The sequence below is a fragment of the Anastrepha obliqua genome, chromosome 1, assembly GCF_027943255.1.
Source record: "Anastrepha obliqua isolate idAnaObli1 chromosome 1, idAnaObli1_1.0, whole genome shotgun sequence".
Lineage (NCBI taxonomy): Eukaryota > Metazoa > Arthropoda > Insecta > Diptera > Tephritidae > Anastrepha > Anastrepha obliqua.
The window spans coordinates 131,394,307-131,419,577 of record NC_072892.1 but is presented as its reverse complement, the minus strand read 5'-3'; the positions used below and the strand labels follow the sequence as shown (position 1 = coordinate 131,419,577).

Here is a 25,271-nt window from a genome sequence, read left to right as displayed (position 1 = left end):
ATGATTCAGAAACAGAGGACTTGGGTTCCTTATAAGTTAAAACCAAGGGATGTTGAACGTCGTTTTTTCGCATGTGAACAACTGCTCTAGCGGCAAAAAAGGAAGGGGTTTCTTCATCGCATCATGACGGGTGGTGAAAAATGGATTCATTACAGCAATCTAAAGAAAAGAAAGTCATGGTGACTGCACGGTCATGTTTCTACGTCATCGCCTCGGTCGAATACTCACGCTGCGAAGGTTATGCTATGTATCATTTTGGTGAGACCAAGTTGGTGTTATTTATTATGAACTGTTAAAGCCAAGCGATACGATTGAGCCGAGTACAGCGCGAGAAGCTACCGCAATTCGCGGAGAGGCATGAAAAAGTGGTTCTACAGCATGACAACGCTCGGCCTCACGTTTCCAAACCCGTTAATCCTGCCTGGAAACACTGAAATGGAAAATAATACTCCACCCGCCATATTCTCCAGATATTGCGCCGTCCGATTATCACCTGTTCCGATCGATGGCACATGGTCTAGCTGACCAGCAGTTCCATTCATATGAAGACATCAAAAAATGCCATTTGGCTTGATCCGTGGATAGCCTCAAAAGATGAACAGTTCTACCGCGACCATATCCGAGATCTACCATAAAGATGGGAAAAAGTAGTAGCCAGCGATGGGCAATACTTTCAATGATTCACTTGTAACCATTTTTTCAGAATAAAGTTGTATTTTCATCAAAAAAACAGCGAGAACTTAGTTGCGCGCCTAATAAATTTTTGTGAATTTTTCGGGTTATTTGTATTTAATTTTTTTAATATTTTTTTGAGTTTTAAACCCAAATAAATAAAGAATAAAGTTAGAACTTGGCAATTCGACGCGCTTCTATTATTTCGAACACAGGTGTATGCATGCGCAGTATAAAGCCTTCGCATAATTTCAATAATAACCCAAACCATATAATTAGACTAATAATTTTGTTGAGATTTATTTATTTTTTTATTGTAAAATTCACACTTATTTAATGCCTCTCAACTCAGTTTGCCTTCCCTTTCGCATACAATTCCGTCGATTTTGGTATGTCTTCAACGAAGAAATTAGCCGGTATTAAATGGAAGATCTTTTGCAATATATCCAATAAAGTAGTCTCCACAGTTTCTGTTATTAGCGGTCGCAACGCTTCAAAGAATTCTCGCCAATTTTCATTGAAAAACAGATTTGTGCTGCGCTCCACCTCTTTGCTATTGCCATTGAAAATATTCTCGAAATTCGTTTTCACACCACCTGGAGTCAGATCCATGCGTATCTTGGTGACATTGTAGAAAGTGAAATCGCCTTTTTCGTAGAGACGAGTTTTGGTGCGCATGAGAATGTTCAGTTTTTCTAAGGATGAGAAATTTGAAATTGGTATTGAAAAAAGTAGGTACTGAAGGATAAACAGAGGAGAAAATTTAATTTGCTCCCAGCTCATACCTATTTCGATAAACATATGCCCGGCTCCGTTTAGTGGTATTAGCAGTATTTTTCCTGCCATTTTATACTGGCCTTCCAAACGCAGCTTTGGTATGTAAATTTTCGTCTCCCAGCTATAGTCCTTTTTGCTCACTCTTAATTGGGTTAAAAGAAGAACAGAAGTCCATGTATTTTCATGTATTTTTTCCATGTACAGATGTACAATTTTACACCACAGAACAATGCGTTAAAATCCCACTTACTTGCTTTCCTTTATGACTAATTTTGATAGCCCAATAGCCACCATTTCGGTTAAGTTGGCGTGCAATGTCACTGCGCCTTGATTATCCTGTGCAAATTGTATTTCCTTAACTTTCAATGGATCAAATGGGCCGATTACTGCATTGACCTCAGGAATGCCTTAAAAATTATCAATTTTTATAAGAACTAGAATTAGTTTAAAGCTTATTTAAAAAAATGTACCTTTGCCTAACTGATCCATTAACTTTTGTATACTGGTAGTCGAGCACTTGACGAATTCCGGATCATTTATGCGGCATGTCTGCATATAAGAAGCTGGGAATATTAAGAAAAAATGTATGCAGATTAATGAATATGTTTAAATTTAAGTTTTTCACTTATTAACATTTTTTTTATTTATTTATTTATTGAAGTAAAATTAGTCAATTAAAACAATTGTCTTAACAAATAATAATCCGTAAGGAAAAAATTTAACAAAACATAAAAGATAAATTAATAATTGGCGCGTATACTTTTGTGAGGTGTTTCGGGGGTTCGCCATTATCTGCCAAGGAGCGACCGGTAGTAAAAAAACTTTTTCTATTATTTGATGTTCGTACACGGAGACGCACTCCAGAATGGCAGTCACTCACCAACCCTTTCGGTTACGGCGATCGCAAAAAAAAAATGATAACTCAAATTATTTATAGCCATAATTAAAGAGTGTTTGGAAAAAACAAAGTCAAAAACAAAAGATTTCTAAATAGTATTGAATGCGATCAGAGCTTTCATGACGGGTACATTTCCTTGCATACAGACTTCTTATAAAGGCAATATTGAAAACATCTAAATTACGAAGCACTCTAGATGGGTTATTGATATAGATTCGCTCCGGAAGGGAAGGGCGATTCACAACCCCTTGAATAATATCAAGCACGAAGATAAATACTAAATAGATCGGCGAGATTGCAGTGAAAAAACAATAGGAGATTCGTGAGCAGCAGATTTGAAAATAACTCCACAAAGTCAGTACATATTTCATAAATAAAATTAATTTTTAAAAATATGTTTCCTTTCAAAAAATTCATTCAGAGGTTAGTAGAGTTTAAGATAAAAAAGCCAGCAAACATTTTTTTTGTAATTGCATCAACCCTTTGGTAAATCTTCCCGTGGCAGCCAGCTGCTTTGCAAAATATTGTCGCACGACTGAAACTTAAGCGTGCTATGCCCAATCCTCAAGAAGGATGTTCCTACAAATTGCGCAAGTAATCGTGGGATTAGTCTTAGTAACGTCGCGTACAAGGTCATATCCAGCGTATTATGTATGAGACTGAAGCCTATCGTCTCAGAAGAACTGATTGGACCTCATCAGTTCGGCTTCAGACCTGGTAGCTCTACTATTGACCAGATCTTCATGATACGCCAAATCCCGGAGAAAATCCACAAATGACAAAAACTACACACATCACCTTTTTGGTGATTTCAAAGCTGCTTTCGATAACACAAACAGAGACTGCCCCTATGCCGCTACGTCTGACTTTGGTATCCTCGCAAAACGGATGCGTTCTATAGCAAGCGAGGTTTCAGACAAGGCGATTCCTTTCGTGTCACTTCTTTACTCTCCTATTGGAAAAAATAATCAGGTGAACTGCGTTGGCAGTATCTACCACACAAGTGTCATGCAAATACTAACGTATGCTGACTATATTGATATTGTCGGCCTGAACAACCGCGCCTTATGCTTAGCGTACTCCATCTGGAGAAGAAACCAAACGAGAGTAAAACAAATTTCGTGCTGCCAACATACAAAGAGTGTGTGTGTTTTGGACAACAGGGCACTGTTGGCAACCGCGAATTTGAAGTGGTGAAGGACTTTGTTTATCTAGGAGCCAGTGCTACCATCCAGAACGACGTCAGCCTAGAGATTAAACGAAAGCTAGCTCTTGTCAACAGGTGTTACTTTGGCATCAGTAGGCAATTGAGAAGTAGAGCCTTCTCTTGATAAACGAAAACAACGCTGTACAAAAGCCTAATCATCCTCGTCCGTAAAAACTTGGCCGATAGCGACAACTGATTAGAGAGCACTGGGAGCGTTCGAGAGTTCCTGTAGAAGCCATACCGAGATGTGGACATAGTGCAGCTATTAAAATACAGTGGTTGCGCTGGCTTCTCCATGTCTCGAGGATGCATGAAAGTGCTCTGGTACCGCAGTTCTTCGAGAGGAAATACACTAATGGACGGCGAGGAAGAAGAAGCCCAGTCTACGTTGGGTGGACCAAGTGAGGCATAACTTGGCAGCACTCGGTGTCACGAACTAACGTCAGCAAGCAGCGAACCAAGGTATAGGTATAACGGAATGTCTTAGATTAGGCCCAAACCAACATAGGGTTGAAGTGCCATATAAGGAAGTAAGTAGTATTTCAGGCAAAAAAAAAAGTTATTTTCATGTAAATCCGTTGGCGTTTAAAGGCGGAAGAAACATGTGGGTCACAAAACTTTTAGAACAATACCAGAACGCGCATCATAAATTGGAAGATAGGCTCGACCAAAATGCCTAACGTAGAAGTGGGATGATATATTTAGTTTCATTACCATTATTGTGGAATATCCCTTCCTGCCTCTGCCTATCGTTACACTTAAAATTTGCTTGCTTACTAAATAATTTTTTTTCTTATATTAGAAAGTTAAGTTAAAGCTCGCGCCCAATACTTTTTTTGCTGACAGCATGACACCGAGTTGGATATCTGGTTGTAATCCTGGGAGACGGAGTAGTACACTCTCATATAAAAGACCACACGAAAGATATTTCTCGTTAAATGGAGGCCGCCTTAACCTCTTTACCATCAAAATGTTACAGTTTGGCGCAGTTATACCCATCGGCATGTAAAGGGTGATCAGACTGAAGATACTTTGTCCAATAGTGATTTTTTTTTTGATAGATCACGCGTGACTACAGTCAAACTAAATACATAATTTTCTCAGTATTCATTGACATTTCATCGTAGAAAGTGTTATGCCTCAACAAGGCTGACAAATCGTACAACTGTATCGCGCGCTCAGGCCAACTTATGGGAGCCGGATTTTGTTCAGCGATGAGGCCCATTTTTGGCTTTATGCCTACATCAATTAGTAAAATTGCCGTATTTGGGCTGAGGGGTAACCCGAAGCCATTCAAGCCAATATATAAATTGACAACAACCGTTTGGTGCGGTCCATGGGCTGCAGGGATCATCTTCCCGTATTTCTTCATAGACGAGGCTGTCGTCAATGTAACAGTGAATGGCGAACGCTATAGCGTCTTGATAAGCGATTTTTTGATGCCGGAAATTAAAGCCCGTGATCTCCAAAACATTGGTTCCAACAAGATGGCGCCACTTGACATACATCCCGTGAAATAATGGATTTATTGCGTCACTTACTGTCGTGTCGGGGGGCAATTTATCACTCGTCTCGGACCAGTGGATTGACCACCAAGAATGTGTAGTATCATACCTTTGGACTTTTATTTGTGAGGGTATGTAAAGTCTAAATGCTTTGTAAATAAACCCGCTACGATTGAGGAATTGGAAGCCAACATTACTAAAGTTATTCACGAAATACCGACCGAAGTCCTCCAGCTAATCATTCAAAATTGGTATTTACGGATGACCGTATCTTTAAAAAATAAATACCAAGAATGGTTCTACACAAAAATGATAGAAATTATTTCAATTTAAAATCCGATACCTCCAAATTAATCATCTTTTATTATTTTAAAGTCAATGTTGGAGGTACCACACGCGTCAATTACTAGTGCTAACGAGCTATTATCATAGATATTGTGATGCTCATTGACCGGTTAATATGTATAATTCGGCGTGATACGCCACACAGCTCGACCAACCAATTGCGTGACTTGTATTTGACTTGGCTTGGATTTGGGGAGTAATTTAAACTCCAAGATATAAACTAACAATTCAAGCACTTCAGATCAATTTAAAGCAAATTTTTTTATATGCGGAAAAATTCAAGAATGAAGGCGAAAAGCAGCATCTAAATGAAAAGAAGTTTTTTATAAGAAATGTTTGTTGCTTAATTTTGTGTCTTCACGTCGGCAGTGAGTTTTAAGCACTGAATCATCCGATGCTTAGTAAAACAGCAGCAAAATACAGAAAATAAATATTTAGCATACAACTATGTGACAACAGACTACTTGCAGTCTTAAAATAATCTACCTTTATATGTGTGTGTAAGTGCAATATTTAGGTTCTTTTGACATATTTAGCTTCGTCTTTATTTAAACAAAAGTAAATATGCACATAGTTTCCGGTCATTTGGCGCCATACCCATAATTTGAGGTGAGTTTTATGAAACAAGTTTACATTTTAAAGTTGAGTAACGGCATTAATCAATAAACATACCATCAATAGTAAATATGTACTTAATTGCAATTGAGTTTGATTACTATTGACCACCTATTGACGGGCAAGGCAATGACTAAGGCAGGTATGTGCATATGTAATAACAATTTTTGCTGCCTGTCTCTGCATTTGAAAAGTAAATTTGGTGTCAAATGCTAAATTCTGTGATCAAGCGGCATTTGTAATTACATCTGTATAAATGTATCTATATCCGGGTACGTATGTATATATATATTTAATGGGCGTTTACAACCTTCGTTGTTGGGCGCTTGACCCAGATCTCTTCCTATTTTTCCACAAATGGATCTACCTCCTATATTTCCACACTCTTATGCCATCTTCGAACGGCTGATGGCGTTTTATGAGGAATTTCTTCATGACAGAAATGCATTCAGACGTTTGCCATTGCCTGCCGCGAGGCGACCGCTATTAGAAAGACCTTTTCTATCATTAAATGTTTCAATGTTTGTTTCGAAACCGGACTACATCGGGTGTTAGTCACGCACAAGCCGGCCGCTAATTAATATAATTGTAAAACCTCAAAAGTAAATGTAACTAAATACTTTGATTCTTAATTTGAGATGGAAATAAAACCTGTTTAATAACTGTAAAATAGTAATTTCGATTTGTAGTAGAAAGTGTGTTTGGGTTACTTGCCTTCAACTTGCCAGCGGATAAAACATCCGTTTGATTAACTTAAGGTGCAATTAGTGGTGCCGTAGCAAAAACACCATAGCCGTAACTATAATTGTATCCATAAAATTACCGCATTTGTCGATTGGTCATGTCATAGCCGTAAACAGCGGACGTTCAAGTAGAATTAATGACACCATTTGATTTTGTCATAAAAACACGGACAATTTTCCACCAAATCAATTAATTTTTCGTCGTTTATTTCTAAAAATCAATTTCAATATTCCTCAGCGAAGCACACGGAATCATGATTTTTTTTGTTTAGGGATGGTAAGAACTATTTACGCGTACAATGCTCATATTTCAAGAGCTTTGGGAGAATTTAATTCGCTTCAAATCATACTGACCTAGATTTTTCTTCAGCAAAGAAATACTTCTTTCTCTGTAAGTTATAAGAAATGTTATTTGTTTCTTTCATTCATTTCAATTGAAACTAAAGGGTGATTTTTTAAGAGCTATAGGAAAGTTTTTCAAACAAACACACGTAAAATTCAGAAAAATGCATGACATTTTTATTTAAATCGATAGTAGAGTCCATATAATTTAATGTTTGAAGATTATTTCATGCAAATGTTGACCGCGACTGCGCTTCAAATGGTCCATCCGCTTGGTGCAATTTTGGCATACTCTTTCCAATGTTTCGGCCGGTATCTCACATATAAATGCTTTAATGTTGTCTTCCAATGCGTTAATTCAAGCAGGCTTGTCTGAATAGACATGTCACACGATCTGGATGGCCAATTGACAGGTCTCGAACGTGAAATAAAATGTTCACCGAACTCGCCTCTCAACAATGTCACACATGTCATGCAAGTCAAGCTCTTGCATTTTGGGCAAAAAAAAGTTGAATATCATTTCACGGTAGCGCTCACCATTCACAGTTACGTTAGGATTCGCAGCATCTTGGAAGAAGTACGGTCCAATGATACCTCCAGCCCATAAACCGCACCAAGCTGTGACCTTTTATGGATACATTGGTAGCTCTTGCAATTCTTCTGGCTGATCTTCACCCCAAAATCGACAATTCTGCTTATTTACGTAAGCATTGATCCAAAATGAGCTTCGTCGCTGAACACAATTTTTCGATAAAAAAGTGGATTTTCGGCCAACTTTCCAAGAGCCAATTCACCAAAAATTCTGCGTTTCGGTAGGTCGTTCGGCTTCAATTCTTGCACCAGCTATATTTTGAAAGGCTTCACACCTAAATCCTTTCGCAAAATTTTCCACGTTGTTGAGTAACAGCGGCCCAATTGTTGCGAACGGCGACGAATCGATATTTGATGATCGTCATTAACACTGGCCGATGCAGCTGCGATATTTTCTTCAGTTCGCACTCTACGTAAGCGTGTTAGTGGTTTGATGTCCAATAATGTAAATTTGGTTCTAAATTTAGTCACAATAGCTCGAATAGTCGCTTTAGTGGGCCGATTAAACTGACCATAAAATGGAAGAAGTGCGCGATAAACTTTCTTAACAGATCACACATTTTTATAATAAAATTCAATGATTTGCAAGCGTTGTTCGTTTGTAAGACAATTCATGGTTAAGTTATAGAGCAAACTGAAGATGTTTGACAGTTAAACAAAATACGAAACGTGCGTCAGCTGTTTAAACCAACTGTTTAAAAAGATAATAGCTAAAAAATTTGTCGTAGGTTGTGATTCAGAAGAAGAAACTAATGAAGAAATAAGTGAGCCCACAACATCGTACGATAACTTGTTGCCCATTTGAAACAATTAGCAAAAAGTAACTTTGTAGCTTTTCAACATATAACAATATTAATAATATTAATATTCATTAATTCGTAAGCATAGTAAATAAGTAACAATTTCTGGTATTTTTTTCACCCCTCATAAGCGGAAATCTTTTTTAACCAAACAAAACTACTGCGTTGATGAGTGGAAAATTTCACTGAGGAATTTTTGCTCGAATTATCGCGGCAAAAACGGACAGACGTGACTAAATCGACTTCCCTCATTATTCTTAGCAGCTTGCTATATATTATATATACAGTCATGTGAAAAATAATAAGAAGACTTGCTTTGGATATTTCAAAACCTAACTCTGCTTGAATTCTCATTTACTTTTCTAACTTAACTACTATATTTAATTTCTGGCTGGTATGCCATTGAAACAAAAAATTGCTATCAAAGGACTTTGGCGAAAAATAAATCCATTAATTTTGCCCAAATTTCAAAGCTTTCTTTAAAATGTTTCGGATTGTCCTATTTGAGTCAAATATGCCCCGTTATGTTGCATAATTTGTTGCCATTTTAAAGATAGCTACATAATACCTCTCTCGTAGAAGTCATGGTTTTAATTGGCGAAAAACTCTGGTAATTGATTTTCACACCTTCTCGTGATACCAATTTCTTATCACTCGGGAGGTTTTGTAATGAGAGTGAAAGGTGGTAATCGCTTGGTGCCGGGTCCGGACTATATAGTGAATGCATTAAAACTTTGACCACGATCGTTTTCGCACAGTATTGCCGTATGTGTCCCATTTCTCATCCCCAGTCACCATACGTTTAAGAAATGGGTCGATTTCATTCCGCTTGGCCAAGGCTTCGCAGATGGAAATTCGATCCATCATTGTCCTTGGTGTCAATTGGTGAGGCCACCAAACATCGAGCTTTTTTTGAATCCAGCCATGCGCAAATGGTTTAAAACTATTTTAGGGTCAATTTTTAGCTTCTGAGCGATGCTACATCTACTAATAAGCCGGTAAATTTCGAAGTTTATTTTATCGATATTATCGACATTTTTCTGTAATATTAAAAATGCCAATGAGGTCTACTCATCGAAGGCATTGGTCTGAGTTGGACTTCTGCAGAGTGGCCAAGTGCTTTGCGAAAGAACCAAATAGCGAATTAGCGATCTTTCTCTAAAAAACTTAATAAGAAGAACCTGAGAGTACTGGTGGGTGTAATGACAGGGCACAATGCCTGTGGTCAGCAAATGGCTACCATTGGAATCATTGACTACCCAATATGCCTATCCTGTCTTGAGAATGAGGTTACTGCAGAGCAATTTCTCTGTAGCTGTCAGGCTCTCTCTAGAATCAGACTTAGACTGTTGTGTTGCGTTGAAGGGTTCATACTCTTCCTCTTCCGAATCCGAAAAATTGGCGGAAGAGTGACCTCAAAACAATTTTTTCCGTCTTATCATAGATATAATGTCGATCCTGTCAATATAGAGTCTTGTCGCCTTTGCTTATTGTTGACCTAAAACAACACAACGCGCCGTGTCACAAGTCAATCGAAATAATGGCGAAACTACATGCATTGAACTTCGAGTTGCTCCTACATCCACTTCATTCGCAAGATTTGGCTCCCAGCGACTGGCTGTTCGCCGACCTAAAAAAAACGGTCGTCAGTAAGACTTTTGTTGGAATGAAGAGGTTACCGCTGAAAAAGATAAATCGTTCTACAAAAGTGGCACTGGAATGTTAGAGCGGCACTGGAATGCTTACGTTGTTCTTGATGGAAATTACGTTGATGAATAAAGCTAATTTTGAACAAAACAAAAAAACGTGCTTTTTTCATTAGGCCTCGGACTTTTAAGCCTAGGTGTTAAATGCCTAACCCACCACACTCGCCCGACATTGCGCCATCGGATTTCCATTTGTTCCGTTCACTATAACACTCGGTAACAAACAAAAAATTCCAAAATTTGGTTGACATGAGAAAAGGCCATGTCGAGGTATTTTACTGCAAAACCAATTGATTTTTCGCGATTCGGCATTGACAATTTGCCCGCTATATGACAAAAGGTTGTTGTTGTCAACGAGGCTTATTAAAAAGCATTGATTAAAAAGAAAAACTTGTAAGAAATTTATTTATTCGAATTTACTATAAAAACGACAGTATCTTCTCGTCTCCCGAATACCTTAATAATTTATTTTAATTGACATATTAATAATTAATTTTTATAAGTGCCAACAATTTTTTCCTAGACTGACTTTTGATTTTACTTTGAATAAAATTTGAATATTTTTTGTAATATGACTTATTTCTTTTTTTTGTTTTTGTTTCTTTTTTGCATAAAGCGTGAAAATTTTCTGTTATTTCTTTTAGTTTGTAACATTAGCCAATTTCAAAATAAAACACCACTCTGAAGTAAATTTCACTTTTTTGTATGTTCTTATGAAATATTGCTATGCGTACCTATTACTTTTCACGCAATGTCTATTTCGTTATTTGAAACAAAAAAAAAAAAATTGCGCCAGTATAAAAATGGAAAACAGATATACATAATAAAAAAATATTTCAAAGTATTTCATTGAGAAAAATGCATTAAGATTTCCAGGCAGAAGAGTGTCGACTAACTATAAAATAAACTGATGCCAAATATTATCAAAACGAATACTCCTAATACTACACCGAAAGAGGTGAATGTTCTAATTCCGATGTTTTTATTCCCAGAGCTCTTGTGACCTTCACAAGCATGTACTTTGAGTCACGTTTCACTTTCTGTCTAATTTTTTTTGTGAGAATAGATAAAAAAAGCCTGTAGATGAAAATTCTAAAGGTCGTTTTTTGCCTACTCAGATACTTAAATGCTTGGCGAGATTGGCGCGTTTGTTTATTTTGCACGGGTTGGTGACCCAAAAAAAAAAGCGTATCTCAAAGTGGTAGGAAAAATTACGTAATACAACAAATTAACTTTGGCTTAGCGGCGCGAGAAAACAGGCAGGATTTTTGCTACTGCATTATGAATTATTTCTACACTTCACACTTTGAAACATAGTAAATGAATTAGTACTCATATCGAACTAAATTTTCAATTAAATTGAATTCAAATGTCTTGCCAAGTTTTAGATTTTGCACCGAAAATTCACAAAGTCGCTTGACGATTATTGTTTTTAGGCTTCACTCTGCTACTTTAGAATTTTGTTTTCAGTTTAAATTTCACGTTTTAATATTGAAAATATCATTGTTACATACGATTTGCCCATGTTTGCATCCATTTGTGGAACAACAGCAGGGCGCACACCTCAAACAGGAGGAGGAGCTCAGCCAAACACCTAGCAGAAGTGTGCGCCCCAATTATTTATTATTTTATTTTAACTTATGCCTGTTTGTATGCATGTATGTATGTGTTAACTATTCCTTTTTATTTTCCAATCCTTTAACATTTCTTATCCTGCTTCGTACATTCCCACTTACGTTTCTCTGTGTAGTAGTCTAAGCATTGAGCGCCACTCACACACGCAAGAACAACTAAAAGTCCTTTCAGCACAGCTGCTGAACGCGTAAAGCCATTGTTAAACATTGCTGTTAAGTTTTAAATTCCGAGCACCAAAAAAAATAAAACAAAAAAACAACAAATTCGAAACAATCGAAATGCTTTTGCCCTTATCAACTAAATATTAGAATAGTAAGTAAGGCGAAATCTAGCAGCGTTTGAGTAGTAACGAGATATCAGACGCGACTGTGGTAAATCTCGAAACGCTGAGGCTTTTTTATAAACTTAATAATAACGATGAATCTATTTAACTGCCATGCTATTACTCGGACTTATAATATGTGGGTACTTAGTCACTTGCATACTTGTCAAGCTGCTTATTTTAGATAGCCGGCCGGCTGTGCGGGGTTGTGCGCGCGCAAAGGTTAAAAGCAAGTTTTTTTTGTTTTGCAAATGTAGAATTGTATTTTTTAAAGACACATAAATAAATATTTATGTATGTAAGCATGCGCTATTCTATTCTATACCTTAAACATGATTTTTGCTTTTTATTGTAGACTTGTTGCAAGTTGTTAAGTCTATTCTCACTTTAATTTCATTTTCTAATGCTAAATCAATTCTAATAAATTTAATTGATATGAAGTAACTGCTGTTTCAACAAATGCTGTGGAAATGCAATACGTGCATGTGGTGCCATATGCGGTTTGCTTAAATGCGCAAAGTTATAGCCAACGTGATGAGACTAAACATTTCGTAGCGGAAACTTTTAGGAAGGCTAATTATGTAAATTTGTCAAACGTCCCCGGTATTTTGCTGTTTTTTATTTACTTTCTGTGAGTAAGTGGTTTTCGGCTGTTATGGCAGCGAACCTGGAGTGCTTAATGTTTCAATATGCATTTTTTACAGTAATGTTTAAATATGCAATTAATTACAAAAGGGTTTCCAATAGGTGTGCTCGAACTTTAGTAATGTATTACAGTCAACTTAGTAAAGCTGCTCAGTTTGACAGGAATGCTTATTATGAGGTACCGGTGGTCTAGAGCTCGAAAATTTAAGGTATTTTCAGGATTTTTTTTTACAATAAAAAAATGATATTTAAATATTTGCTATATATTGCTTCTTTTACATACAAAAACGATTTTTTTTTAATTTTAATAAATAAAAAAAATGGCGCTGACCCTCCCTAAAAATTGGACCTGGACGGTGTTGCCCATTTTGACTCTTCTATTTATCTGATATGCAAAAACAAAAAATTATTAATCAGTATGACTGTAGCTACGTCCCGTACTAGAATACAAAATTTTGACAAAATGGCGCGGTTTTGAATTTCACACTCTAAAAATCGGGTTTTTTTCAGTTTTTTAATAAAAAAAATAAGAAATAATTGAAATAATAATATGATTCTACAGGGTGGCTGATGAAAGCCGCTACCAAAAAAAAATTGAATAACTGTTTTTCTTTTTAAGTTATCTGTTCCATTTTTGTTTTAATTTGCAGATTGATCTTTAAAATTTATTAAAATGGATAACTGGGATACGCAAACAAGAATTTGGATAGTCCGCCGCTATCACGCACTGGAGTCCGTAGTTTTGGTACAGAGAGAGTACAGGCGGATGTTTGGCGGCGATCCCCCGAGCAGATGGACCATAATGAGACTGGTGAATAATTTTGCTGAGCAAGGAACAGTCGCAAGAAGGCCTTATCATCGAAACCCATCAGTTCGGACGGAGGAAACGATCGCTGCTGTAGCTGCAGCTATACAAAGCAATCCAAGGGTTTCAACAAGAAGCTTATCTGCTCAACTTGGTGTCAGCCGACAGTCTTTGCAAACAATAATGCACAAAGATTTAGACTTATTTCCCTACAAAATTCAAATGGTTAACAAACTGAATGCAGCAGACTTGCCGATTCGCTTGGAATTTTGCCAGAAGATCCTGCAAATGGTGGAAGAAGACCAAAACATGTTAAACTGCCTTTTCATGTCTGATGAGGCCCATTTCGATTTAAACGGCAATGTGAACAAACAAAATTGTCGAATATGGAGTACTTCTAACCCACAGATACTCCACGAGACGGAATTGCATCCTCTTCGCGTGACAGTGTGGTGTGCGGTTTCTTCACGCTGTATTGTCGGGCCTTATTTTTTTGAAGAAAATGGTCACACCGTTACGGTTACTGGAGACCGTTATTTGAAAATGCTGAAAGAATTTTTCTATCCAGAACTACACCGAAAGAGAATTCCTTTCAACTCTGTGTGGTTTCAACAAGATGGGGCAACGTCTCACATAGCCCAGACTGTTATGACAGAGTTGCGACGAAAATTTCCCAATAAACTCATTTCAAGAAACTCCGAATTTCGTTGGCCCCCCAGGTCGCCTGACCTTACTGCACCTGACTTTTTCTTGTGGGGTTTATGTAACCAAGAAGTTTATAAAACAAAGCCAACAAATTTGGATGAACTAAAACAATCCATTCGGGCAACAATTGCGGCTATTCCTGTCGCAACTCTCAAAGCAGCAATTTAATAAAATTTAATGACCTTCAACTTGAAAAAAAATAAATGAATTCCATACACTAAAAAAACAGTTATTTGAGTTTCTTAATGTAGCAAAATTCATCAGCCACCCTGTAGTACGGGCGATAGCCATTGATGTTGTGAACAACATATTAAAATTTCCGACGATTCCGTTGAATAGTTTTTTTGTGTTTTTTCACAACACCAGATCGAAAAAAGTCGTTTCGAGATAAATGAGTTTAAAGTTTGAGGTACAGGAGCGCGCGGACCGCTCTCGCATGAAAATTCCCCGGTATATTCATAAGATCCTATACTTTCGAAGCTCTAAGCTTCAAAACCTCCTTAATGCCTCTTTTCATATCAATTATACATATCTTGCTTCGTCCGCTGTGATAAAAGATTTTCTTCGATACAAAGCTTAATTTTATTATTTAAATTATGCCGTTTCCAATTCACTTGCTATGCTCGCTTTTGTTAGACGTCACCCATCGCACTTCACTGAGCCATATGCTCTTAAGGAATTATACTCTGCGTTTGTTCGGTGCTGCTTTTATTTGGAGACCTTATCATGCAGTCCATATATTATAAATCGAGTGGAGAGGGTTCAAAAAATTGTTATGCGACTACATTCACTCAATTTCTCAGATCAGAATCCATCATACGAATCCCGCTGTCCTATGATTAGTAGCTTTTCATTAAGTGACAGAGGTACTTTTCAGGCAGTATCATTTATCATTTAATCTCATTAATGGCAAAACTGACTGCCCGGTCCTTCTAGAAAGAATACAGTTTAATCTTCCTTGCAGAAATTTTCGCCGATGCAAAATTTTTCGCGTTGGCTTTGGTAGGACTTTTTATAGTGTCAATGCGCCACTCGTTAGATCGTTGCTGACTTTAATTGTCTCTCAACCTTTTTGGATTTGAACCTTTCTACAGACAAACAAGCATTTCAAAAGCCAATTGAAAATTTACTTTCTATGTAAGAAATCAAAATAATACTTTCTGAATATTTGTTATTTTAGTTCCATAACTATTAATTTCGTTAAAATTTAATTGCAACTTGTATATAGTTTTAGCAATTTAATGGTTTCTTATGTTCATAATGTAATTGTACTAGACTTTTTAATATTAAATATTGTAAATTTGTATTTTAGTTCTGAATTTATATCTGTCTGTTCTGAACTTTGTTCGAAATTAATGAATAAATAAATAAATAAACAAAAATCGAGAAAATAAAAAAATTAATTTTTTGCATTTTCTAGACCACCGGGTTCCCTTAAGTTTCGACATGTAAGACTGTAGGTAGGTATCTACAGCAAACCAGAGCTGTTGATGTAATGGAGAAGATTGATGACATTTAGGTGCGCCCTGCTCCGAGCTGCCGCCGAAGAATAGTGACCTTAATAGCTTGGCTGCCAAACCTGGACATTTACAGAGAATGCCCTAAACAGTCTCCTTCTGTGAAAGGCCTCGACAGCTTCTGCAATGAGAGTTAAATGGTAAATTTGGCTCTGCAAAAAGTTGGTCTTTAATGATGAGGTTATCGCTGAAATAGACGCGAATTTCGAGGGGTTCCTGAAAGCTTATTTTTTTTACAGGTGATACAAAGCATGGAAAAATGTTGGACTAACTGTAGGTCACTCCATTTGTAGAACAACATCAAGACGCACGTCGCAATTAGGAGGAGGAACTAAGCTAAACACCTAGCAGAAGTGTACGCGCCAATTAATTATTTATTTTATTTTCAAGTGAATTGAACTGAAAGAAGACAACGTTGAAAAGTAAAATGCATTTGGCACAAATACATTTTTCTCTCTCTTCAAGGTCAGACAGCTGAGAGAATTTAAATATTACGTTGGGGAATAAGTTCGTAGCGTTTTTACCGCAGACTTTTATTTAAATAAGAACCCATAATTATATTAATGAGTTAATCAATTACATATTCGCCGTTGCTGCTTACAACCTTTTCCCATCTCTCGACCAATTTTTTGCTGTCGTTTTGCCAAAAACCGTCTGGTCTGGTGTCAAAGAAGTTCGAAGTCCGTTTTTAAGGACCTCTTTGTTATCGAAGGTAGCGCCCTTCATATGGATTGACAAGAAGCGGATAAAATGGTAATCGGTTGGTGCAAGGTCTGGAGAATACGGCGGATGCTGAACAACCTCCCATTCGAGCTCTTGGAGTGCGGCTTTGACGACTTGTGCAACATGGGGACTGGCGTTGTCGTGAAGAAGTATGGTTTGACCATGTCGTTCAGGTCTTTTCAGTCGAATAGTCTTATTTACGCGCTGTAGCTGGGCAATCTAGAGCTCCTTGTTGCACCAATTGTACTCCAGTGCACCATGCCGTTCCAGTCCCACCAAACACATGCCATTATCTTCTTTGGATGGAGATCCGGCGTGACTCTCGGCTTTGGCGTATCTCCTGAAGCCACCCACTCCTTTTCTGTGCCTCGTATTGATGTATAGGCACCATTTCTCATCTCTCGTGACTGTTTACAACCGCGTGTTGCTCGACGGTGGGCGAGATTCTCAGAAGCAATTTGAGGGCGACTTTCTTTGTTTTTCTCTTTGAGCTCATTAGACACCCAGGCTATCAATTTTTCGGTTAACCCATTTGAATGAAGGTGATTGAGAATCGTTTTATGTTTGCAGTTTTTTCCGCCAATTCTCGACTGGCTTGGCGAACGTTTGAGACGTTCTTCATCGAAGTCAGAATGCCCTCCGCTGCGGGGCGTGTCATCGACATCAAAGTCGCTATTTTTGAACCATTTGCGTGCTGTAGACTCGCCTATGATACCGTCTCCATACACGTCGCAAATGTCAATAAGGGCTGCTCGGCAGCTTTTTGACCTCGATGAAAAGTAAAGAGGAGCAGGTGTCAAAAACGTTGATTTTTGCCGCCGGAGTATTCCATTTCTAAACCTCAAAACCAATAAAAAAAATAAATAGCTCAAAAATACAATTAACATAGTTTTGTAAAGCAGAAATGCTTCTATCGAATGAATACTTACCCTTTGTCAAACAGCAAACAAATCGTTGTAAAATAAAAGAAACTATAAACACGCTATGAACTTATTCCCCTACCAATACAAAATGTGAAGCTTTTTGTAGTAGAATATACACTGTTTTTATAAAAAAATTATTTGAATTAATTAAGAAAAGATAATTTATCAAACTTGCCAATAAGTCCCTTATTCCCCAACCTAATATAACCTATTTATTTTTTAATAAAAAAAATCGATATAAAATGTTTAATATTTCAAACAAATTTTTAGTAGAAAGTTGTTACTTCCTTACTTACTTACTTACTTTTTTTCTTACTTTTGACATTGAATGCGTATGAAAGTAATAATTTTGCTTAAACCTAATTTCTAAGTGGGATCACTCTTAATGCAAACCCCTATACAGAGTTTTGTTTTCCAATGTTGCAGGTTTTATAGATAACATCAGGGAAACTTGATTTTAAATACTTGTTTATAACCAAACAATTATATGATTAAAAAAACGGATTTGTGTAAATCGAGCTTAATTAATGTACTGAACACTCATAAATACAGATCAAAGTGAAGTCTTAGGGCAGATTTGTATGGTGGAGACCACGTGCTAGCGGGATGCACCACACTGGCAAACTCTATGTACCTGAAGCGACATAATGACATCGCGAAAATAATCCATCTAAAACTGACGCAGATGTACAACTTCAATCCAAGCAAAATGCCGTACTTCAGATACACCCCAGAACCTGTTCAAGAAGAGTCCAACTACCTTCTATATTATGACCGAACAATTTTAACAAATGCCACAAGAGATCACAATAGGGCAGATATTTTCCTTATTGATAAATCCCAAGCGACTGGTTATATAGTTGATATTGCTGTTCCTCTAAACAGAAACATGCAAAAAACATATGCAGAAAAAATATCCAAATATTCTGACTTAGGCATTGATGTCAATCGCCAGTGGAAGCTAAGGAAGGTGCACATACTACCAATTATCATTTCAGCCCACGGACTAGTGCATAAAAACTTAGTAGACAACGTGAAAACTCTTCAACTCCCGAATATTTAATTTTCGACAATGCAGAAAGCAGCTTTACTCAATTCTTGTCATACAGTCCGAAACTTTTTACAGTAAACGTTTTTTTGTTTGTAAAATTGTTAACTATTTTATATAATATTTATAGGCATTAATTTAATTGTAATCTTTGTACCTGTTATACATTATTGGCTAGCAGCAAAGCTGTCGCCAACAAATCACTCCTTTATTGGGATGCAATAAAAAAAATAAAATAAAATAAAATAAAATTATAATAATTAAAAATAAAATGAAATAAAATAAAAGTCATATTTTTTTTGCTTTATTTAACACTTTCGCTTGATAAACAATTTTAAAATTATTGCATTTAAGGCACGCGCGTTGAACAAACTTTGTTAGCATAGCCAAATAAGAAGCGATTCTTTACTCATTTCCCCTCATTCAATCCTGAAGCCAAGCTAAAAAAACAAAATCGAGTGAGTGCATAACATTTGAATGGAATTACTTTATGCATTTCGTTTATGTTTCGTTTATTGAAGAATCTTTAGAGAATATATTATAATTGCATGTTGGTACACTCATATCAGTGCACACAGCGCAGAGTGAATGAAGTCAGGGTAAGCATGTATGCACACACACATATGTATACTATATGCATGTATGTTTGAGTGATACAACATCAAATGGGATGGGACATTTATGCGACTACTTGTTATTGACAAGATTTATTCATAGAAGGTCAGGCAGTGCGCCATAAAAAAGTGGCTCTACCTGCGCGTGACGTCACGGGCCACAATACCCCATTCACTTTACAATTCCATTTAATGTTATTTGCTGTAGACTTTATTTGATCAATTTTGGGTTCAAAGAGCACTTACAGCGACCGTCGTCTACAGGGTCGAGTGGAGTGGCCACTAAAACAATCCCTCATTTTCTTCTAGGGAGACACCCTCCCCGGGACTACTTTCTGCATTGCCTCCGAAGGGCTTAGAGCGGCATCCTTACAGAACCAATTATTTTCATCTAAGTCTGGGTCCACGGTATTTGTAGTCAGCTTTCATGTTATAGGCTCGTATTCTTTTGTGTCTATCTGTACCGCTTTGCTTTGTTGCACTGTGCCGAGGCTTATCTTTTTTCTCCGTAGCACGTTCTCGATGTATATCTTTACCGCGTTCCAGCTGTCTTCGCTTTCGAGCATTTTGCTGATTATGTTGCTCTACGCGATGTCGCCAATCTACTTCCTCATAGCATATCTTTCCGTGAGCCATCTGTCACAACTAACAACGTGTGTTCAGCGTCATCGCTGTGCGGTTCGCAGTATATGCACTTGGGATCGCTTACCTTTCCCACGCGGTAGTATCCGGAAGTATCCGTGGTCCGAGTGGAACTGAGTTAAGAAGTAGTTCACTTCACCGAAGTTACTTTGTATCCATTTGCTATTGATAAAATAAATTTCGCCGTCCATCTGCCACTCGGTTCAGTGCCCCATCGGTTTTGCTACCGTGGCATGGTTTGGAATCCGTTCCGCGACGATAGAGATGACGTATTTCTGCTTGGAGTCCAACGCATCCATTCGTTTCCGGACCATGAGGTTGACGGGTATTTCCCGCTTATCACCAAGCCTCTGGCGCAGGCAGTGCGGTAGGCTGAGACAACTCTGAGTGCCGCTGTTCGTTGCATAGATTCCAGTGCTTGGCGCTTAGTTTTGCAGTTTAGCACATTTCCCCATACTTCGCTGCCGTACAACGCTACGAATTGAGTTTTTGGCAGCCATTATTAGTATTATTGGCAATTGGACAACTAGTAGTGAAGAAACACCAGAATTGCTAATGCAGGCTGTTTCTGCAACGAAGACAGTAGAACTCATCCTATAGCTCACAACGAGAGCTCTTCTGCCCCTTTTTTGGCATAAAAGTCTGCCTACTCGTTTCCTTCGTGTCCCTCATGATTATGAGTTACCTATTAGGACTTTTGACTTGAATGTGAAGCTATTCAAGGCTTTGAGAACCGATTGGCCGTCCGAAAGTATTTTAATTTTTACTCTCTCGAACCCTCTTTTGGATATGATTTCCACTGTTTCCATTATGGCGAAGAGCTCCGTATGGAAAATTGTAGTGTCTGTACTTAGTGTTAGAGATTAGGCCCCACTATTCCTGCTCCTACTCCTTGGAGCGTTTTGGACCCATCTATATACCATTTTTGTGAGTGATCATTTATCCATATTGGGTTTGTGTTCCACTTTTTCCTAGACGGGTAGATACCTTGTATCGCTTGGGTTATGCATACTGCATGTTGGACCCTGTTCAAAATATTGAGATGTCCAGTAAGATCTCCAGGTTTAAGTTTTTCTTTCATATGAAAAGAGAGTGCGTGCATAGTAGCTTCCTCTTGTATTGCTTAAAAGCGCTTCCATGCCAGCAGTTGCGGTAGTTCTCATGACCCCTGTTATACTTAGCCACGTCAGCCTTTGTAAGTTTACACAGTTTTGATATAGCTGTAGTTTGATTTGTTTTAACCCACCATACCAAAGCCTCATATAGTACAATAGGTCTTACCATTTGGGTGTAGATCCAGAAGGCTGGGCCCCAGGATTTACCCAAGAGTTGTTTTGTTTTCCAAAGGGTTTTCGTTCCCTTTTTTATTACTGAGTTGAGGCGGGCCTTCCAAGTGAGTTTTTTATCCAAGATAATTCCTAGATATTTTCTTCCTTTAGAGGTACGTCTATTCCATTTATTCTCAAGGTGGGTATAGGTTTAAAACTTTGTGGAAACATTTGTTATTTTTTTTTAATTCCATCAAAGCTTTCAACATTTTAACCAGAACTTTTACTATTTCTCTGAATATGCAGTTTTATAGCTCATTGAATTTTAGTAAATAAACAAGAAAAGTACAAAGGAATTGCTTAGTCTCTCAAGAGCCAATATCTCGAAGGTCGTGGCTTGTTTTAATCGGTCATTGGCTATTTGGCAGGAATTACTCGAGACTAGGAGTTTTCTCCCATGAATATTGCAGAAGTTGCAGGGATGAGGAAGAGGAAGAAACAGTTGAGCACTTCCTTTGCAATTGTCCAGCCCTAGCTAAAATCAGAGCAGGTTGTTTAGGTAAATACTTTTTTAATTCTCTTACAGAGCTATCTGGCGTGGGGTTGGGATCAATTCTACGTTTCATAAGAGCCAAAAAATGGCCTCGAAGGAAGGTAAATGGGGTTCCCGTAAAGCATAGTGGTATCCCAACGGACCTGTAAGGTCTAAGTGAGTTGGTCGTACAGACCGACTACCACCATAACCTAACCTAACCTACAATAGATACATATTTATTGAACTAATAATGCAGACTTATTAAATGTTAAGCCTTTTATTAAAAAAAATTAATACGCAAAACCCTTCCTTATTTATTATTTGCTTTATTTCCATATTAAATGTTCTAATTTTGTAGCAAAGCAATTGAGTTCCGCGCATTTGCATACCAATTGTATTATATATCTAAGCTGGATTATGCTAACAAATAACTATAAAATATGTACATGGAATTATAATTAATTAGACATTACTGGAATTGCATTATTTGAAAGCAAGACTACTATACTTGCACTTTTGTATTCCTACGCCAATAAATCGACGCTAATTAAGAACAATTTAGAGTTAATAAAAAAACTTGATTATGATCGCAGTTACGAAGCAAAACACACTTGCGCAGGTATCCGTGTCTCACTTCGATCTAACAGTTACTGTTGCGTTAATGACGCACAATGCACCACAGTGACGCGCAGTGCGCCGAAAGTGGACACAAATGCAAAAATCTAGTGTTTTTATAATAAAAAACTTTAATCTTGGGATAAAAACACCTTAAACCTTACAGATCAAATCACCATTTCATTTAGACGGTTGACATGTATGTATGTTATTACATTCTCACAATAAGAAAAAAAAAGATGGTTGACTAAGATGTCATATGACCATGGAGAATTAGCATCAGAAGAATTGAAAAAGCAAAACGAAGAAAAACTCTCTGAACGCTCTCAACGCGATGAGAGAGACCTATTTGGTACGGTCTCCAAATAACAGAGGCATACTCTAATCTCGATCTATCAAAAAGACAATACAATGTTTTGGGAGTTTGTGGGTTAGTAAATGCAGAACAATATCGGCTTACGAATGCTAGCATCGAATATGACCGGCTTATAACGTGGTTAATGAAGCCCAATTCTTTAACTTCTTCCACAGATTGCAGGGGTGAGCCAGCTATTCTATGCGAAGTATGCAAAGAATTGGTTGATTTAGCAAAATTTAGTCCCTGTTGGACAAATATTGGACTTGATCCATGACAAAAAATGCATTTGCTTTTTAAAATTTCGTGGCAGTACAATTTAGAAATTGTGCTCAAATTGGAATTCAGCAAAAATTTAAAAAATCAGCCTCTGCTTTTGCTTTTATAGAAGAATTCATAAACAATAGAAATATCCAAAACTCAAATAATAGAAAGATAATCACTCAACTATGTCAACTAACTATTTTTAAATTTCAATTGTTTTTTTATAAAACTAAAATTTACACTATAAAATTATAAAACTATAATTTATATAAACCTATAATTTATACTATACTTATAAGTTTCATACTTTGTACAAAGTTTATAAAAATTTGGCGAATTTTCATCTAAATTTCTAACTTTCGAATTCAGGAAAATTTTCGAGTATGCAATTTTATAGTCTATTGATTTTTGTTAGTGCAGACTCAGAATGTTTCAACTGGCTCAAAAAATACGTTGATTTTTGATATTTCTTTTTTCTGTTGACGGTGTTGGGTGTTTTTTTCAATATAACAAAATATTTCGAGAATAATGATGAAAAATCCCCGAATTTTTATAAATTGTGTAGGTATAAAGTTTGAAATTTTCCGTTATGAGCTTTTTGGTGTATATAAACTATAGTTTTATAAAAAATAATTGAAAATAAGAAATAAATAGTTGGCATGGCTGTTTAAGCCATGTTGCAATGTTGCTAGCAACATGTTGCGAGCTTCTTCACAGCGTTAACAGAACACAACTTTGTCGTGAAATTAGTGTTGAATTACGCGCATATTTCACAGACAATAATTTGAGATACATTTTGATAGCTCTTCTACGTGAAATGCGAATAGAATAGTTTTATCCTCAACAACGGATAATTGTAATTTTAGATTAAGATTTATGATGAGCCCAAAAATATTTGATTAAAAAAAAAAAATAAAAATTTTATATAAAACAAGAATTGCTGCAATCCTAAAATCCCTAGGATACCCTACCACTTTGAAGATATTTTATAAAAAATATCACGAAAGTTTTTGAGTATTTTAATATTTTATAAAAATTAAATCAACCCAATTGTTCCCGTGTGAAATAAAAGAAAACATAAAATATACACCATCTCATTCACAAATAAGAAAGGAAAAACCATAGAAAATCTGAAAATTCGCACAGAAAAAGTGTTGATACCCTTGCAATAAAGTATTTATGCATGAAAAGGTTTAATACAATTTGAGAAAAATGACATCGTAACCGAATAACGTCTTTTAGTTGGTCAGGCGTTGAGTAAATCAAGTTTTTTGTACAATCCAAATTTATATTTTGTCACTCGAGTTGGATCACGCTTTTAAGTTGATTTTTGAAAGTTATGTGATGTTTCCTTAATCGATTTTGCAAATTATAACATAAATGCTCTATAGTTTATATCTGGGCTCTGTGGAGGCGTTGATAACAAATGAGCAACTTTATGTGCGCGGTGTGTATGGGATCGTTGTATATACATATATATATATATGATGTATATAATTGGCGCTACACTCTTTTTTGGGTGTTTGGCCGAGCTCCTCCTCCTATTTTGTGGTGTGCGTCTTGATGTTGTTCCACAAATGAAGGGACCTACAGTGAGGAGCTTTTTCATGACAGAAATACACTCTGAAGTTTGCCATTGCCTGCCGAGGGGCGACCGCTATAAGAAAAATGTTTTTTCTTAATTTTTGATATTTCACCGAGATTCTCTCTGTGAATTCCAAATGGTAGTCACGCTCCAACCCATTCGGTTACGGCGGCCACCGTACTGGGTTCGTTGCACTGCTGGAAATAAAATACGCCAGACAATCCCATTTTTTCGGCGCTTTATAACAAGTTTTCTTGAAGGATTTTTAAAATTTACTTCTTTTGTCATTATTTCATCAATAAAAACAAGATTGCCATCACTTGATGTGGGCATGCAGCCCCAAACTATGACGCCTCCACCTCCATGCTTGACCGCTTTAATTGTATTTTTTGGATTTAATTCTTCATTTCGCTTCCTCCACACTTTAAGTCGCCCAACATATCCGAAAATATTACGTTTCAACTCGCCGGAGAAAATTTCTTTGCCCCCGAAGTCAATTTCTTTGAGTTGCGAAGTTTTGGCAAATTCCAGCCTTTTATTTCTGTTAGTATCACTGACAAGGTGTTTTTTCTAGCAATATACGCCTTATATCCATTTCTCTTGATTGACCTTCGCACTGTATCCGATGAAGCAATGGAGTTTAGAGATGTTTGCACTACAGTAGCTATATTCGGAGCACTTTTGAAAGGATTTTTTTCTATTGTTCTTTTGATAAGGCCTTCATCTCTCTCAGTTAACTTCCTAGGGCTGTCAAATCTCTGCTTATTCTCGATCCTTTTCTCCATTTTGAGTCTTTGTATTACCTTTTGCACTGTTGCCTTACTCCTGCTGATGATTTTCTCGATTTCTGAGTATAATTTTCCATATTT

General features: G+C 36.9%; 2 protein-coding genes across 2 annotated transcripts in view; one reads left to right on the top strand and one right to left on the bottom strand.

The window, feature by feature from the left end:
• Positions 1–953: 953 nt before the first annotated feature.
• Positions 954–12,218, bottom strand: LOC129236131 (uncharacterized). The gene is made up of 5 exons (XM_054870351.1): positions 11,938–12,218; positions 1,920–2,012; positions 1,700–1,856; positions 1,458–1,591; positions 954–1,367 (listed from the first exon to the last, which is right to left on the bottom strand). Exons 1-5 carry the CDS (start codon positions 12,041–12,043, stop codon positions 1,021–1,023), a joined length of 837 nt encoding a protein of 278 aa, XP_054726326.1. The 5' UTR covers positions 12,044–12,218; the 3' UTR covers positions 954–1,020.
• The window catches only part of LOC129236132 (protein takeout-like), an 88,544-nt gene continuing 69,081 nt past the window's right edge, over positions 5,809–25,271 (top strand). The window contains exon 1 of the mRNA XM_054870352.1: positions 5,809–5,902. The gene's annotated coding sequence lies outside the window, so the exon portion shown is untranslated. The remainder of the gene's footprint in view (positions 5,903–25,271) is intronic.